Consider the following 19825-nt stretch of genomic DNA (forward strand, 5'->3'; position numbering starts at 1 on the left):
GCTACTGTAATTATCTTCTACTTTTTATCTGACCACATCTTCTTCCAAAATAAGGATTTTTGTCTGTTTCACTCGCAATCATAGTTTCTCTCTTTAGTGGTAGAAAGGCTTCACGAAAAATTTCCCTTTCTTCACCTCACACCTTTTCTGTTCAGATTTTACCTGGGCCCCTTATACCTGCTACTTTATTTTTCTGCTTATCACTATATTTGTTATCTTAAATAATGTTTACACATTTAAAATTTCCAGTCACACTGTGAACACTAAAATAACTTCATATATTCTTAAAATTTCATATATTTAACTCTTCTGCTAATTATTTCACATGCAAATAATGGGGAGTTCATTTGTAATACTTGTAATTTTCTTTATCCTGCCAAAAACAAACTCAAAAGATACCCAACTTTACATCACTTTCAATAAATTCCTAAAAATGAACAGAAAAGTCATCTACCCTTCCATTGTATTTGTACCAGTTCTGTGCTCAAAGCTTCTCTATGAAACACTAAATTAAGTGTTTGACTGTAATCAAACTAGATAACTGCCAGTTCTCCACTCTGTGATACTTTATGCAAATATCGGCAATGATAACAGTTATGAATTAAAAACAGCAGTTATTTCATCCACCTGTACAACACTATGAAAAACATTAAATATGAGAAAAAGAGGGGCAGCTAGGTGGCACAGTGAATAGAGCACCAGCCGTGGAGTCAGAAGGACCTGAGTTCAAATCCAACCTCAGACACTTAATACTTCCTAGTCATGTGACCTTGGGCAAGTCACTTAACCCCAACTGCCCTGCCTTCCCCCTTTCCAAAAACCCCCCCCCCCCCCCCCCAAAAAAAAAGAAAGAAAGAAAATAGTAGAACAACAACTTGTGCTAGGGCCATTTCTCTATCCAAACTCCCAAGATGATGATTGATCATGATAATAATAAGAAAAATACCATCATAATCATTTCACTTACATGGTAAAATAACTTGAATCCCTCAAAAAACTCTTAACAACCAACGGAAAAATACCTTTGGGGAAGGACAAGTGCCATAATCTGTGCATTACTACTATTTGAATTTTCAGATTTACATAATTCAGTTAACTATGATTATCAGATTCATGTTGTAGTTTATTTAGAACAAACCTGTGCCAAGTATATCGATTCAATATTGTTGATATGTCAATTCTCATTATTTACTCAACATGCAGAGAAATCCATTTGAAAGTCAATACTCAACCACATTCTCTATAAGTAAGATTTAGAAAATGGCAAATACTACAGCAATATAAAAGGATAATCTATTATTAGCAGAAAGAAATGGGTTGTTAGTCACATAGGAAGTAAAGATAAAGAAACTAACACCTTACAAGTTCTTTTTTGCCATATAATTTCATTCCCAGATTATCAGATAAAATACCTATGTCAATAAAAAAAGCTATTTCTAAGGAGAAATACAAATTATTTTTGGATCATAAATACCTTTGGTCACCTCCATTAGTGAGAATAATGAGTAAACCCTACTCTTTTTCATTTGTTAGTAAATAACTACATCCACCATTAAGCTTATTTATTATAATGAAGATCTTTAAACATGACATTTTGTGGAGCATAATTAATTCAATTCCACAAACATCTATGGGATCAAATTTAACAAATGTTAAAATAGATGTACATAAGAACTTCTATTTATTATTTATATCATATTTTTTAAAAACCATTTTTCAGAAGATAACTTTTAGGGTAATAGTGTAAAGCAATGATGGCAAAATGGTTCAAACTATTCTGCTTTTATGGCTCCCCTCTCCCCACCAATGAAAACATCAAATAAAATCCTACAGCAAAAAATAAATGGCATAAAATCTTCCGGCTATGTGAAATGCTTTTTCTAGGTGCATTTTTAGATTCCTAACAATTGTTTAATAAGCTATTAATATTAAATAAATGCTAGAGGTACCTTTCCTATTCATGAGGGACAGTTTCCAAAGATCCCTGAAAAGACAAACCCATTAGGGTTTTTTTTTCCCCCTGACAAAAAAAAACTATAGACAGATGCCCATTCTTTTCTCCAAAGCTTTCCCTTTTTCAAAAAATCCTATTTTAATTTTAATGACAAATGAGAGATAGCCTCTATTAGGTGCCAATGTATTGGACCACATGATATTTTTTCCTTTTTAACTCTTAAGAGTAGTTTAGTTAAGTGGAATGGAAAGAACACTGTGGATCTTTAGTCAGAGGTGTTGTGCTTGAGTACTGGTCTTGACTCTCCACCTCCCTCTCTGACTCTGGGCAAGTCACTAAATCCCTCTGTACACCAACTTCCTCCCCTATAAAAGGAGAGGATGGATTAGATGACCTCTGAGGCCTTTTCTAGCTCTGAACCTATTACTTTGTTATTGCTGCATGCAGGAAAGAAAAGGGCAACAAGAAGGAAAAGCAGGATGCATGAAGCAGCACTTGGAAAATAAAAGCAGAAAATAATTTTAGTCTTGAGGTCCATAACGAGACAATGTCCTAAACAAAGCAGAATTATATAAAGCTTTCCTGCTGCTTCTAGAAATAAAACTCCTTTAGCACATCATAAGGTAAATCTTTCAGATAATTCCAAACTAGGAGCCCCAGTATACAATCTACATAAGAATAATAGTGAATCCCACAAAGATTTTATAAAAAAAAAAAAATTTGTTTAAAGATCTACCTGATTCCACAGTCTCAGTTTCAACTTCTTGCTCTTCTGCCACATCTTGGATCATGTAAGTCTCATCATCATAGACTAGAACCTGGGCTGCATAGCCCTGGTCTAATCTGGCACTTGGAACTGGCTCCACAATCACTGCTGGATATTTGGAAACTTGTTCACCTTCCTAAAAGAGCAAATTTTTTTCTAAATGAAACTTATTATCCACAAACTCTTTGAATTCAATCACAAATTCTTATGTACTCAATGTATACTATTTTGTATATGTACTAAACATGAATTTTTTTAAAAAAATAAGTAATTAAACTGGATCATCTGATTTTTGTGTTTCATAAGTAGGTGGGAAAGGTTTTATTTAGGATTGAGATTAGAAATCAAAAACAATTCAGAAGATGAAGTCCTTAAGAACCTGTATACTAATATTGATCAGTAGCAACAACAAGAAAAACACTTTGTGAGGGCCTAAGGGGTGGGAAGCAAGAACATAAATCAGCATTATAAACTTTAAAAGACCTTTCCAAAAGCTGGGTTAGACTAGCACCTAAATCATGGCATGGTGTGGTGGGAAGAACACTGACTAGATTTAGAAACAGTGGAGGACCAGGGACTAAATGAATCCTGGCTTTGAACAAATCATTTCACATCTTTGGACCTTGCTTTCCTTCTCTGTAAAAGTAGGAGGTTGAACTGGACAATGACCAAGATCCCCTTCCAATTCTAAAATCCTATATTCCTAGAAGGATCCCCCTATCTAACCTAACACTCTCAGGTCAGTTGCTAAAAACAATTGATGAAAAGCAGCACGGGAGAAGGGAAATGACTGGAATTGAGCAGCTACAAGACTGATAAAATGTTAGAGCAAGAAGAGGGCGGCTGACCTTCCATCTGCACCTAAAGACCAGTCTAGTTTAGTTGTGTTCAAAAGTTGTATCATATCCACAAGGTGAATTTTTCAGCTACAGCAATTTTTGGAAGACCATCTATTAAATTATAATGGGGTGTGACCTGTGTCAGTGGAGGAAGTTCCCAAACTGAAAAAAATCATGGATTGATCAAGTATGTCGAAATCTAAATTTTTATACAGAAAAACTGACTATCTTTTGGAACATAATACACTATGGGAGGATAAGTTAAGGTATAACTCAGACCTAAATCTAATAGTATCAAATTCAAGGACACATTCAAAAAGTCTGAAACTAACTTGTGAGACCTTTATCAAGTCATTAACCTAAGAGCCTTGATTCCTCATTTCCAAGTAATTGTGTATGGAAGGAGGGTGGAGAGGATGAGTTGCCACTATATGATCTCTAAAGTCCTTTCCACCGCTCTGATTTTGTTGTGTCTCTTTCTTTGTATATTTTTCTCCCTATGTCCCAGAAGAAGGAGATAGAGACCTGGAAGAAACCAAACTATCAATGACTCAATATACTATAAATTTAATTCTTTTAGAGAATACAAATGAATGTTTCCTTATTCACTGATTATATCTAAATTTAAACTTTCTATACACTGTACTGCTGACTATATTGACAATTATTACTGAATTATAAATATTTGAAGGGAAGATAAGAAAAAAGTAACAGAAAAATCTAGACAAGTATAAACTTTTGAGGCAGCTTGTGGCACCATTCCTGGAGTCAGGAACACCCGAGTTCAAACTCAGCCTTAATATATATATAATTAGGACCCTTGGTTAAATCATTTAACCTCTGTTTGCCTCAGTTTCCTCAATTGTAAAAATAGGAATAAAAACAGCACCTTCCTCACGGGGTGGTTGTGAGGATCTAATGAGACAGGCTTAGCACAAGGCCTGGAACATGGTAGGCACTATAGAAACGCTTATTCCCCTTATGAATTAAAATGTACATAAAGTCATATACCTAAGTCTCAATGAAAATTAATTCTAAAATAACATGTTTATAATATGATAGTTAATGATTCTAATTTTGTAATTTTAAATGTCTTTAAAATTGTTCTTTATAAGTCCAAACCAGTGCCTATTTAAAATTATTAACTTAAGGTCACCCCCAATCTCAAAATCATATTTCACAATTGCTTCTCTCATCTCAGCTTTTAATTCCATGTATACTATCCTTCAACAAAAGTGATATGATGCCCCATGACACCATTAAAGAGATGTAGTATTAAAAAGAACACAGTCTTAAAATCTTTAGACCTGGGTTCAGTTCAAGTCCTGATTCATCTCCTTATTAGCTGTGCATTACTTGGCCAGTCACTAACCTCTCTGAATCTCAGGTTCCTCAAATATAAAATAAGGATCATTAGCACCTGCCTGGATTGTTGTAAGGATAAAATCAAATAAGATAATATATATGAAAAGAGCTTTGCAAACCATAAAGCACCATATAAGGATAAGGCAATATACTGTTTCACTGTATTTTTATTGTCCACAATTTAAAAGTATATGAGGATATATATCATGTCTCATGCACAGGACATTCTGCATGAGAAAAATTGTGTAACATTTTCTTATTATTTAAGAATAACCCATGAATTTCTACATAATAAAATGTAAATGCAATTTAAATGGAACACAGTGAATTCCAAACCTCTTGATTTTCTATTCCATTGCTGGAAAGCTCCAAAACAGAACCCCCATTGTCAACCACTGCAGATGTCATTATGCGTTCCCTGGGGAAGCTTCGAGGGCTGATATTAAGATATACAAAGTTTCATGGATAGTTGCCAGTGCTGTTTATCTGTGATATCAAATTTTACTTTCAATGAGAGACATGGAGTTTGGTACATCAGAAATCCACTCTTCTGAAGATGGTTAACCAAGGAGTCTAAAAAAATTGGAAAAATTAAGAAACAGTTATAAACAAAATTTTTAAAAAATTAAGCATTTAAATATTTTGAAATGCTGTTTCAGTTTTTATTTTTTTCAACTATGAAAAGTTGCTAAGTTTACTACATCCCTGTCAAAAGAGGGCACTAATGAGCATATTCATATTTAGAAATACACCATCCATAAAGGTGATGACATATATAAAGATTAAGAAATAAAACCTTTATTCCTTTATAGAAGTTATATTTTCCTTCATAAAGTATTCAAGTAGTATATTCAACATGTTTTAATATAATGAAAACTGTGTGACAGCCATCCTGGTCTGGGAATGATGTGTCTTTAGTAAACCACTACTGAAAATATGTACCTACCTCATACAGTAAAACACAGGTTATTTTTTAGTTTTCTATATCATTCCTTTTATTCTCTTTAAAACAGCCAAAAGTAATGTACAAGATATGACTACAAAGTGGTAAGATAAATTTGCATGGGTAGTTTGTGATGCAGTCTCATGGTTAAACAAGGCACACCATATGCTTTACTATAAAATGAACTGACTTAATTAAGCTGCTTACATATTGTATTTCCAGATGCTGTCATTGGAAACAATTATAATTTAAATTATTTGTGATATCTTCTGAATTATCAGACTACGTCTCCCTCAAATATTTTTGCTCTTTTGTTTCAAAATTATTTCAAAAGGGGCATCTAGGTGGCTCAGTGAATAGAGCACCAGCCCTGAAATCAGGAGGACCTGAGTTCAAATGTGACCTCAGACACTTAACACTTACTAGTTGTGTGACCTTGGGCGAGTCACTTAACCCCAATTGCCCTGCCTTCCCCCCTCAAAAAAAAAAAAACCAACAAATGATTTCAAAATAACTTAAACTTTCTTCTCATTGAATCTATAAAAGCAATTGGATGGACATTGGTTTATGTAAAAGACCAGTTCTAAAAATTTTTAAGTGGACTGATTTTTTAAATTTTCTTTCTCATAGTTAAATAATGAACAGGAAGTTTTCAAAGGAAAAAATCTAAGTTATCAACAATCGCATAAAAAATGCTCTAAATGAATAGCAATTAGAAAAACTCAAGTTACAGCAACTTTGAGGTTATACTCTATCCTATTAGATTGGCAAAGTTGACAAAAGAAAATGATATATGTTGGAAAGGGCTGTGAGAAAAAGGGCAAACTGCTACTACTACTATGAACTGGTCCAGACCCTCTGGAAATCAAAACTGTGCATATCCTCTAATCTAACCATAACTATGCTACTATTAAGCCCCACCACCACTCCCATTAAAAAAAAAAATCAAAGGGAATAGGACCTAGAAGTACAAAAAAAAATTTTATTGTAGTTCTTTTTATGGCAGCCAAAAATTGGAAACTATGTATCCTCCTTCTGGAAAATGAATGAATTGTGTAATACATAGTGTGCATATAGTATGAATGTAATGGAATAGTATTGTTCCATAAAAAATGAAATAAACAGTTTCATAAGAAATTGGAAAGACCTCTAAGAACTGAAGCAGAGTGAAATGAGCAGAACTATGACATCAATGTGTACATGTATACAATGTTAACATATAAAAAAAAAAAGGCTCTCTGGGGCAGCTAGGTGGTGTGGTGAATAGAGCACTGGCCCTGGAATCAGGAGACTGGAGATCAAACGTGGCCTCAGGCACTTAAACACTTACTAGCCGTGTGACCTTGGGCAAGTCACTTAACCCCAACTGCCCTGCCCTTCCCTCTCCAAAAGGAAAAAAAAAATCTCTCGAAGACTACATCTATGATCAACAAAAATGATAAAATATAAATCCAAAATAATAACTAAATAATAATATTCAGAGTGAAACAGAATTCAGAAAAATGATAAATTTAATGATGTAGCAAAAGAAATACCTCTCTGGGTGTGGTCAATGCTAGAATCTGTCTTGTAAGGTTATGTTTTCTATCTACTGAGGGATTTATTTTTTCCTTCTTTTAAGAGGGAGGAGAATTGGATGGAACAGATAAAAGAAAATAAAGGATGTCTTTGGAGAGGGATAGTAAGAGACATATGAGAGAAACTTAAGAGGCTAGAAAAGCAAAACACATCAATAAAAATTATTTAATAAAAATGTAATATAGAAACAAGAGGCATAAAGATAAAATTTTTAAAAGAAATTTAATTTCCCACATATATATCCTCACTTCAAAGCTACATTTCCTAGGGAAAGAAAAGTTGCTACACTAAAAATTTAATTTGTAGGAAATTTTCTAAAACACGGATTTAAAAGGTAACATCATACAATGCTAATGATATTTTTATTAATATTCTGCTAAAGAATTTCTAAAAAGTTGACCCTTGAGGTGAACCAACACACAATCCTATCATTTTCTAGCAGAGAAAGAGAAATTTGAAAGGACACTAACTTTCATTCCACCACGTAAATACATTTAATGCATCCAGTCTCTCTGCTTGATCAATAAAAAAGGGAAAAAGAACTAATATGTTCAATGTTGGGGAGAAATTTTAATAAAAACTGTAAGTGTATCAGACTGGAGCTCACTATTATAATAAAAGGTACATTATCATCCATTCTTTCCTCCTTTATTTCAGTCTCTGTTGAAGAAATGATCCTTCTGCTTGCCAAAACCAACCCCTTTGTTTGGTTGTATATTCCCTTTGATCCTCTTCGTTTTCATATTCCCCAGTATATAACATCCCTCCCATCCCCACTCTTTTCACTCCCTCCCTTTCTACTGATTCCTTCCATGTTGCCTACATATTGATTTAACACACTCAGTGAATTTACTACGGAAGACTTCTGGAAAGTCAGATAAAAAAATAGGATGAAAAAGAATGAATGAGTAGTGAGGTATACCAGTAGAGGGAGTACTCACAAAGATGAAATCACAATAACTAACTATGAAGAGCGCAGAGAAACTTAGAAAGAATCACTTAAGACTAAAGAATAAAGAAAGCAGAACCAATTAGAATATACACAATGACAACAACAATGCAAATAGACAAATACTCAACTGCAGCAAAATATGATATATAACACTGTTGCCTAAATTCCTAAAGTAAAAGCACATATCCTTTCTGTTAACAGGTGGAATAGCACAAAAGTAGAAAGTAGCATGAACTATCAGTCACAATCATGATATTGTGATAGTAATGGCAATTAAAGATTCCCCTGTATTGGCTTGGTTTTCAAACTGATTGTGTTAAAACCCAGAGCTTGTTAATCCCACCTGTGGGATGGACTTGTTGATGTGAAAAGAAAGTCCTGAACTGGGAGGAGCTGGTGACGTAGATTTGGAGACAAGAGAGAGGCAGAAGAAACTTTTTTTGGAAACAGCACCTCGTGGAGAGAGAGAGAGAGAGAGAGACTAAGAGAATTGCTGGTGGCCGCTTTGAATTGCCCTAGACTTTTGAGACCTGCCCCCTGAGCTGCCAAGGACTGAGGAGACATGGCTGTTTTGCTGGTACTTTGTCTGTCTGTTTTGATGTTCTTTTGCCAGATTTGTCCACTGGTGAAAGACAGTCCTGTTGTTGAAGAAGTCCTGGAACCTGGCTTTTGGTTAAGAAGCCCTGAGACTGTCCTGCAGACAGAGAGTGAATACTGTCCACTGGTGAAGGACAGTGCTGTTGTTGCAGGGGTCTGGGAACCTTTCTGTTGGTTCAGAAGCCCTGAAGAAGGATTTTCTTGTTGTATGTTTACAGAAATCCTGGGAGAGGGTTTTGCTAATGTGTTCAGGGGTTCTAGGACTGTTCTACAGACAGAGGATGAATTCATGAAGGGACTGGCAATGTATCTTATGGCCTTGCTAAGCCTTGTCTCCCCAGGAACTAAGATTGCTGAGAACTTGCCTCTTGTCAAGATGAAGAAAAGACCTCCATTTGGGTATTAAGTGCTGAGCTTAAACTTGATGTAACTCTGGGGTAGATTCAATTGTGATCCAGGGGTGGGAAACTTTTGACCTTTTTGTGTTCTATGGTTGAGCAAATGAATGTATTTTACTTATGTTTGGAAACTAATCTCCATTTGAGAAGAGGGGCTTTGTGGTGGACTAAATGAAGGTACAGCCTAGAGGTGGAGTAGTATTTAGACCAGGGACTTGGTAATTGATTGAATGACTGGAAGGTCCTGGGGTGGGGTAGTCCTTGGAGATTATTTAATCACATTTAGTATGCCGTATTTGTAATGATGTCATGTTTTGATCTTCTCTGTTCTTGGTTGGTCACTGAATAAAATGGAGAGCACCTATGCTGGTATTTTGAACCTTGGGAAGTTGCCTTTCCTTGGCATTACATTACAGATATCAAGTGACGTTAGCTTCTTCCGGGAATATAATTTATAGGAGATATTTGTTGGGAATGTGAATGGTTCAAGACAAAAAAGTATACATTTTTAAGGAACCGGAGAACTAACGAAATATTAAATATTTCCACCAAACCACTTCTAAACACCTGCTCCAAAAGAGTAATGAAGGTGATACCCTGAGTTCTGGAACACCTTCACAAACTAACAGGGCTTTGTGTGCTCTTGCTGTACAAGGACCAAACAGCAAAGTTGGGAGAATCTCATAAGCAGAAGGTTCAAAACTATATGGATTTTTTTCTAAAGTGAGAGCAGCTTACAAAACAACTTAAGGGTTGTGATCTGTGTCAGTGGAATAAACCACACAAATGAAATCAAGAATCCTTCATCAGGCACTCTCAGTATCTTGCCTTAGAACTCAGATGTCAGATGAAGACAAAATTTAAGAAAGCAAAGTTTTGAAGCTTTAGAGAAAGGAGGAATAAAATCCTATATCCATGGATTTCTAAGGAATCTGTCTACCTCTGAGTCTAGGAGAGGATAATATCAATGCAAAGGAGACCTGTGATTTCATGGGGAAAATTCGGTTACTAAAAGCAGGATGGCACTTCCTCAACACCTATTTTAAAGAGCTTATAGGAGCACCAGGAGGTTGTGAATTGCTCAAAGCTACATGAAGCAAATATTTATCAGTGGGCAGGACTTAAACCCAGGTCTTCCTGACTCCAGGTCAGTTCTAAATCTACTACACAAAACTGCTTAACTTTTACACAACACTCACAGGTTAACAAAGAATTTTCCTCACAATCCTATGAAATAAATTGTGTATTCTTTACCCCTATTCCATAGTTGCAGAAAATGAGGCTCAGAAAGCATTGAGTGACTTGTGCAAGGTCCTAAATTCTGCAGGTACCAAATCCAGGACCCTAAATCATGTTTCCTCAACTCTAGAGTAGTCTGAGATTAAACACAGTGAGAGGTTATGGCCAAGGCTATGCTCTGAAAGTCATCAGGAGGCAGTGGAGGTTTATGGCTTCCTTCAAGTCACTGATAAAATTTAGAATGGAATAGGACCAAGGAAAATCCTTAAAGACTTCCACTAAGATCTTCCCACACTTCCAAGCTGACAATGATCTATCTATTAATCACTATACTTTGGGTCTGGTCATTTATTCAGTTCCAAATCTACCTAGAGGCAACTAGGTGGCACAGTAGATGAAATGCTAGGCCTGGAATCATGAAAATCTGATGTCAAATACAGTCTCAAACACTTCTTTCTATATGTCATTTAACTTCTGTCTGCCTCAGTTTCCTTAACTGTAAAAAGAGGGTGATAATAGCACCTATTTCCTAAGGTTGTAAGGATGGAATGAGCTATTTCTAAAGCACTTAGCATAGCGTCTAGCATATAGTAGGTACCTAATAAATGCTTATTCCCTTTCCTCCCTAGCTTTCAAATATGCATGTCTGAACAAATATAGATGTTTCCTACTTTGCAAAACCCCCTCATTTGAATCTACTGTTTTTCTAGCTTTTTCTCTCATTTATTTATACTTCTTACATTTCCTTCAACAAGTATGAGTTAAACCTCTACTGGGTACAGACTACAGTGCTAGGTATTAAAAGAAATATAAAGGTAAGATCTCTCAAAAAGTTCACAGCCAAATGGATGATTATTAGGCAAAAAAAATACATTATATTTTTATAAAGTTGGAAAACAAAAATGCTAGGAAAGGAATGAAGGCTGAAAAACACCAGGTGATTCAGCTTGGAGAGTGGGGGTAGTAGCATAGCAAAAAGAAGTCAGAAGATCTGGGCTTAATTCCTGATGTAATACTTAGTAATTGTATAACTATGAACATAAGTCTATTAAACTTGCTATTAACTCTTTGTTCAAATGTACATAAATAATAATGCTAGATCTAATTACTTCCTACACTTGTTCAGGAAAGTACTTTGCAAACCTTAAAAGTACAATATGAGAGATACCATGGTGTAGCAGATATAGTCCTGGACAATAATAATGGACTATAATCTGGAAGACCTGCATTAAAATCCTGCATGTGCCGTTCAATTTCTGTGTGACCCTGGGTGAGTTGTGAGTTGTTTAACTTCTCTGGGAGTCGGTTTCATAATTTTTAAAGAAAAGGACACGACAAGACTAAAGAGTGTCTAACGTCCACTTACTTAGATGGGGATTACAACTACTACTACAACTACTACTAAGCACAGAATATGGAGAGGGAAAAATATGAAATATATCCAAGAAAGGAAGGGTGACTCTAGATTGTACATGGCCTTAAATTTTAGGTAATAATGAACTACTGAAGATTTTTCACCAGAGAAGCATGATCAGATGCTAAGGAAAATTATTACAGCAGTAGAATGAAACATGGCTAAACTTCTCATCCTAGGAGTGGCCTGTACCTTCTGCCTCCACTTCCTTTCTTAAAGTCTCTGTTCTGTTAATACCAATCAAAACCAGTTTTCCTATCTTTCTGACCACTCCTTCAAAGCCTTTGCTGGCTCCTTTCTCTCCTAAATATGAGCACTACTAAGACTCAGTTCTCAACCCTCTACTCTCTCTCTTCCCTAAAAAGTCGCATATACTCCTCCAAATTCAACTATCATTTTTAAGCAGATTCCAATCTCAAATCTTTATCTACAAACTGTGACTCTCTCCTCATCTTGTCTCCCATCTATAAAACAATTATAGTTAAGAATTCTTTTTTTTTTTTAAGCAATCAGGGTTAAGTAACTTGCTCAAGGTTACACGGCCAGTTATTTCTGGGTGTGGTGCTGAGTGTCTGAGCCCGGGATTCGATCTCCAGGTCGTCCCAACACTGGAGCCGGTGCTCTTACTCGCTGAGCCACCTGGCCGCCCCTAATAAGTATTTATTAAATGCTTCTTTTTTTTTTTATAGTTAAGAATTCTTGCCATCATCTTAAGGATTAAAAAAAAAATTTCCAAATTTCATACCTCTCTTCTCAAAACCTGAGATTTCTTTAATTCTTCTCTTATACTCCCTTCCAAATCTAATCAAATGTATAGAATACGCATTATACAAAATTTCGGTAATTATCTACTACAGCCCCTATGCTTTGCAAAAATTCCCTCTACAACACCCCTAACAAGTAATCATCTAGACTAAATATTTTGAATGACAAGGAACTCACTATCTCAAAAGATAATCCATTCCATTTCAAACAACACTAATGAAAATTTCTTCCTTAGGCTGAACTAAACTTGCCTCCTGAAACTTCAACCTATTGATCCTAGTTCTTGCCTCAAAGACAAAAAGAATAATCCTAATCTCTATTCCACATAAGGATCTCTCAAATATTTGAAAAGTTATTGCATTTTGTGAACAAGACAGTAAATTTTAAAAACCAAACTTTCTAATTATACAAGCAAAAATGTAATGAACTAAAATAGTCCTCAATCACAATGGCTTATAAAAGCAGAAGAATAAAAATTGTCATGAAGCATCATAAAGCTGCATCTAAAATTCCTCCCAATTATAAATAAAACTTAAAAATAAACAACCATATCCACACTAAGCATAGAAGTATTAAATTCAGAATAAAACTGAGTTTAAAAGTTTTTTTAGTCATGTGATTTGCATCATTAATACTAAGGGTTTTTTTTATTTTAATTTTATTGCAAGGATTCCAAAAGTAGTTTCATCTAACGTGTTTTCAAAAAAATAGTTTGACTTTTGAAATTACTATTTTGTTGACTTTTAAACTTACTATTTTGTTCATAAATAAAACGATAACCATTTTCAAGTACCTGAAGGGCACTTATGTGGAATAGGAATTGAGTTTATTTTTCTTGACTCTTGAGGCAAGTACTAGAACCATAAACTGCAAAAAGTTTGAGAACTCTTGTCTTAAAAATTATCAACTGTATTGATATAGTTAATCACTACCAAGTTATTTTAATACACTTGAATATAGTTTTTCTGGGCAAGGAGATTTGAATTCATTTAAGAAGTCTGGTACAGACTTATAATATTTACTCCCCTATATTAACAGTTTCTCTTTGCCATATCTGCTCTACTCTTTTCCAGTTGGAAAATGTTACATGATTTATAGAGCTACTATGCTACATTCTCTGGATCAATCAACAAGACATAAAATGTCTACACAGATTAAAACTAATTTTAAAAGATAAAGACCTTTTAAAACCGGTAAAGTGATTTGGTACCATTCATAATAACCATTTTAAATGTTTACTGCAAGGGGGAAGAGAGAAGATGGATAGAAAGGTACAAATGACAAAAACAAAACAGTTCTTAACTTAAGGAACTGACTGATGTTACTGTCTATTAGGGGAATCATCATGTAAATGTACCCCTCCTGCTCTGGGCTCTACAGGTATTTACTGGCTAGGTTGACAGAGGGCAAATGAGTACTGGTCCCCTAGGTTATAAGGGTAGCTCTGAGGGGTTGAGGATTTTCTAGTACAGTCACTATAGGGCATCCAGATTGAGATATTAAATAGGCATTAGAGATGAGGAACAACAGCTAAGGGGAGAATCAAGAGCTAACTATAAAGATTTGGAAATTATTTTCATAAAGATGATAATAGAATCCATAGGAATTGCTGAGATCACAAAGAGAGTTTGACTAGAAAAATGAAGAGGACCCCGAGACAAAGTCTTGAAATGTATACACAGCTAGGTATGGATGATGACCCAGAAAAGGAAAATGTGAAGGAGTAGCCAAAAAGGTAGGAGAAAAACCAGAAGTATCACAAAAATAGGTAATCTACATTGTCAAATGCCCCAGTGAGGTCAAGAATCATATGGACAGTGAAAAGGACACTAGATTTAGAAATTACAAGTTTACAGATAACTTGGAGACAGCAGTTTCAGTTGAGGTGGGAAACCATGTTATCCATTCATATCAGAGGGGTAGAGTGCCAAGAGAAAAAAGCAGAGGCAGTAATCACTGACAGCTATTTCTGGGAATGAGTCTGTGAAAGGGAGGATGACCTGAAGGGGGAAAGCCATCAAAAAAAGGAAAGACTGAAAATTAAAAAAAAAAAAAAGCCAAAATATCAGCCCCTGAAACTGATTCAGAACAGTAATTCTAACTCAAGACTATTTTTTAAAATGTCCACACAAATGTCTCCCCCCTCCTTTCCTACTGCTGCTACTCTATGGACTAGCTTCTTAGGTTATAGGTATTGACTCTCACATTTTATAGGGACAGTTTTCCTTAATGCTAGGATCTTAATGTATAAATTTTGTTACATGTTGAGGGCAAAATATTTCCTGAATATATTTCTCAAATTAAAATGGAACTCAACAATGACCATATACACATACTTGATTTTCACATAACTTTTCAGGAATTTATATAATGTGTAAAGTAAACTCAAGCTTTAATGCCCTTTTCTGTTCAGCCCAGTTTTAATGTGTGGGTTCCATTTCTTCATATTTTGATGGAAGACCAAGAGATGAAGGAAAAAGACTATTAATGTTAACAAGAATCAAGCTTAAAAAGGACAGAAGTTATCCAAAGAGAAGAAACAAGGAAAAAGCACATGAAATAGCTGGGAAAAGAACAACATCCTAATCTGATATTACTTAAAACCAGGATTTATGACTCTCTACTTAGCTTTTCTTATTTGAAGAAATAAAGGAACAATCCCTTTGCAGCAGGATATACATTCTCCCCAGCTGTTTTTATCCTGAGGTTCTCTCTTCTTCATACAAGAGGTCTGCAGGAAGCCTGTTATTTTGTGTGAGGTATTAATAAGAATCCTACCACTGAACAAAGTAAAAAAAAAACAACAGATTGGGGCCCAGGGCTATTGGAATCATACCTAGTAAACGCCACAACACAGAACTTCAAAACACTGCTTTGATAAGCAATGAGAACACAATGGAGAGGAGCTGGGACAAAGGAGGTGGGAAGCATACGGGAAAAATACAGTGGAAGAATTGGGGCTTAGCTGGCTTACAGGAGTCTCAAGTTCAGGTAAACACTGTCTATAGAATTTGAGGGACAAAAGGAGGGGTCCAGATCTGCAATTTCAATGACATAAAACTTGCTGTAAAATGACAGCATTAGCAATTTTAACACCACAATTATTTAACTACATAAAACTTTGAATTTAGGGGCAGCTAGGTGACACAGTAGATAGAGGACAAGGCCTAGAGTCAGGAAGTTCTGAGTTCAAATCTAGCCTCAGACACACTAGCTGTGTGACCCTGGTCAAGTCATTTAAAGGTGTTTGTCTCAGTTTCCTTGTCTGCAAAATGTGCTCAAGTAGTAAACAGCAAATCATTCCAGTATCTTTGCCAAGAAAACCCCAAATGGATCATAAAGAATCAAACACAAATGAAAAATACTGAACAACAACTCTGGAAAAAAAATTGAACAACTGTACTCTTTTATCCATATTGGGTTTTCTCTTCTCTATTGTGTCAATTCCCTAACACTATCTACTAACCTCTACACTTTTGATATTTAAAAGCATAATACCTACTTGAGCTAGTTACCTTTTTTTCCATTAGTCTCAACATGAAAATTTCTTTTGCTTTACTTACACATATATTTGTTATAAGGGTGTTTTCCCCCCTCAAAAAAGAGAGATGGGTTGCCTAGGGATAAAACAGGAGAAAAAAAAAAGGTTTCTTGAAACATTTTTTAATTCAAAGAACAGAAGGAAGACCAGAAAGAAACCCAAACAGGGCAGTGTTCCAAGTTACATGCTGACTTTATTATACATTTTAAAAGAAAAGTAAGCTGCACATAGACTTTTCAGTTTTATGCACTACATTCTTATACACACACACACACATACCCATTTCATTTAGTGTTTTTAGTGTTTAAACTATTTTTAAAATAAATTTTAAAAGAAAATCAAATGTAAGAATAATGGCCCATTTTCAGGAAAGGTACTGTATAAATCCAAAAAATAATATTCTAAAGTTTAAATTCCTTTAAAAAAAAATCTCTTCACTGACTTCGAAATCCGAACTGCTTGTCCAACTATTTTTCCTTCTCCAACATTTAGGGATCTTCTAACAGAGCCACAAATCCTATGCCTTAAAAAGGGCAACTAAATAATATGTGCTGGGAAAATAATTCATTCTAGTAGCTTGAGTAGAAGCTTGAGTTTTTCCTTCTTCAAAAACTGAAAGAAAGATTAGACCCCAGTAAATAAATTCACAGATATGAGAATTAAGTAAAAAAAAATCTCCATTTAATGAACACAAAAAAAGGGACTAAAAACTAATTAACCAGGAAATTAACGAACAAAAACTAAGTACTGTATATCATTCGATAGCCCAAGGCTATACTTTGCCAATCTAAAAAGACTAGTTTTTCTTAATTTCTAGAAAGAATTCAAAACTAGTTAGAACAGCAATTTGGGTAAGAAATCTATCAACAAGCTCAGGTAAATCTTTTAGAATTTTATTTCACCTTTACATTTACAAATTAGAAATAGAAAAAAAAATTATTTTGAAGTGGGATGCCTACTGAATTCATTTTAGGAATGTGCCAAGAGGAAGCTACCAAGAATGGCATGGCAACACAAACAGGACATAAGTAAGCATGTGACCTATCATGAAGGAAATGAGCTAACAGTTCACAGGAGTTTGTCATGACTCAACCGAAGCATAATATCTGATGTTATAAAAATCCTAGATATAAAAAACAGTTAACAACCACCACTCCTTTTCTCCTTCAACGCTACTATTCTCCCATTTGCTCCCCACCTCCAAAAAGGGGGCAGGAGGGAGTACATCAAATTGGCGGTGATGACAAAAAAAGGAAATACACCAATCACTGAAAGGGTTGTCAAAGGACAGGTACACCCATGTGTTGTTGGTGGAGCTATGAATTGGTCCAGCTATTACAGAAAGCAATTAGGTACTTGTAACCCCCCAAAACTGATCAACTTCGTATAACTTTGTATATTCTTTCACCCAATATAATATCACTATTTGGTGATTACACCAAAGAGAACAAAACAGAGGAAAAGATCCTCTATGTACAAAAAATATTTATAACAGAGTTTTTTTTTTTTTGTTGTAATAAACTAGAAAGAAAGCAGGTATCTACCAAATAGAAGGGCTAAAAAAATTCATGGTATGTAAATGTAACAGAATATTGTTGTGTCGGTGCAGGGCTAGGTGATGCACTGAGTAGAGTGCTGGCCCTGGAGTCAGGAGGACCTGAGTTCAGATCTGGCCTCAGACACTTAACACACACAAACAAAAAACCTAGCCATGTGACCTTGGGCAAGTTACTTAAACCCAATTGCCCTCCAAAAAGCAAAAAAAAAAAAAAAAGAATACTGTTGTGTCATAATAGCTACTATGACAGATTCAGAAAAAGCTGGGAAGACTTGTATAAACAAACAGATAGAGAAGTAAAGGAGTGAACAAAACTAAGTGAATAATCTATACAATAATCACAATAATGTAAAAGTAAACAATTTTGAAAAACTAATCAAGAAAATTGATTTTATTTATTTTTTTTTATTGAGTCTTTTGAAAGACTCAATCACAACTCTGATCAATACTGTAAAGTCAGAGGAATAATGATAAAGGACAATGGATAGCCTTATGCAGAATTAGACTTTTATTTTCAGGCACAGTGTGCAGATTTGTTTTGCTTGACTATACTTAAATTTGTTCAAGGGAGGCTGAGTTAGTTGGTGGGTAGCAAAAACATAAAAGAAAAAGAATGAAAAGGGAGTCAATAAAAGATTTTTAAAATTCCACAGGGCAACAGATGGAAATTCAGAAGGGAATAGTCAAATACGACATTTTTGTTACTATTCTGTTCTACTTAATTAACACATACAGCTGAAAAATGTATTTAAAGAAAAGAGGAGGGGGCAGTGAAGATGGTAGAATAGAAGCACGACCTCCAAGTGCGGGTTCCACCTTCCCCAATCAATGTAAAAAGGGGACTCTGAACAAACTTTGGAGCTGCAAAACACCGACATAGAATGACACAGAGAAGCTGACCTCCCACTGAGAGAGCCCGGCAGGCCGGCAGCAAGCAGCCAGTGCAGAGCTCTGGGAGCCAAGCCCAGGCCAGCTGTGAGCAGGAGGTTTTAGCCCCAGGGCAGGTCAGATGAGCAGCAGCTGTGGCAGTTTCCAGAATTATCAATACATAGATGCGAAGGACAAAGTGAGAGGTAAGTGCAGTCTGGACTTTGGGACCCAGTAAGTGGGAGTGCATCAGCTTTTGCCCCCAGGGCGAGAAGCCTCAGAGACAGCATACAGCCAGCCAGTACAGCCAGCCAAGCCAGCGCCAAGTGGAAGCTTCAGCTCCTGGCCTGCAGAGTGTAGGGGGACCAAGCAACCAGTCTGAGGGGTAATTACTCTTGCTTTAACCTGCTTGGATCTGGACTGCAGTCTAGAGTGGAGGTCCTGGGGCATGTGTCCAGCTTGTGAGAGTGTGGAGGCCTCAGAGAGGGCACCCATCTAATACCTCCGGCAGCTGAGAAAACCCGAGCGTTTGGGATGAAAGCTCCCCTGTCTAGTGGCAGAGTCCTACTGTGGCAAAAAGCCCAGGGGTCGAGTGACTGAGGGGCGACATGACCAGGCAAAGGACACAAAGCAGACATAAGAATCCAACACTAGACTCCTATTTTGGGGACAAAAAGGAGCGAAACATGGAACAGGAGGAACACAGTGAAGTCAAAACTCCTGCACCAAAAGCTTCAAAGGAAAATACAAGCTGGTTACAGGCCACAGAGGACCTTAAGAAGCAGATAAGAGAAGTGGAGGAAAAATTGGGAAGAGAAATGAGAATGATGTAAGAAAATTACTAAATGAGAGTCAACAGCCTGACTGAGGAAAATCACACCTTAAAAAAACAGACTAACTCAAATGACAAAAAGAGGTTCAAAAAGGCAATGAGAAGAATGCCTTAAAAAGCCAAATTTGCCAGATGGAAAATGAATCTCAAAAGCTCAAAGAGGAGAATCATTGCTTCAGAATTAGATTGGAGCAAATGGAAGCTAATGACTTTATGA

General features: G+C 35.8%; 1 protein-coding gene across 7 annotated transcripts in view; it reads right to left on the bottom strand.

Moving 5' to 3' along the window:
• ELF2 (E74 like ETS transcription factor 2) overlaps positions 1–19825 on the bottom strand; it is a 93335-nt gene that overhangs the window by 58662 nt on the left and 14848 nt on the right. For 5 of the 7 annotated variants that reach the window (XM_069105381.1, XM_069105382.1, XM_069105384.1 and 2 more), the window contains exons 2-3: positions 5261–5497; positions 2691–2856 (exon numbers count right to left, since the gene is read on the bottom strand). In XM_069105381.1, the coding sequence (XP_068961482.1) occupies positions 2691–2856; positions 5261–5332 (238 nt within the window). In that variant the 5' untranslated portion in view covers positions 5333–5497. Of the gene's footprint in view, positions 1–2690; positions 2857–5260; positions 5498–19825 lie in introns of those variants that run through there. The other 2 variants (XM_069105389.1, XM_069105387.1) reach the window with 1 other exon arrangement.

This window comes from Petaurus breviceps, unplaced genomic scaffold (assembly GCF_028583685.1).
Source record: "Petaurus breviceps papuanus isolate PSGF00001 unplaced genomic scaffold, PetGlider_PUasm1.0 76, whole genome shotgun sequence".
In the NCBI taxonomy this organism is placed as follows: Eukaryota; Metazoa; Chordata; class Mammalia; order Diprotodontia; family Petauridae; genus Petaurus; species Petaurus breviceps.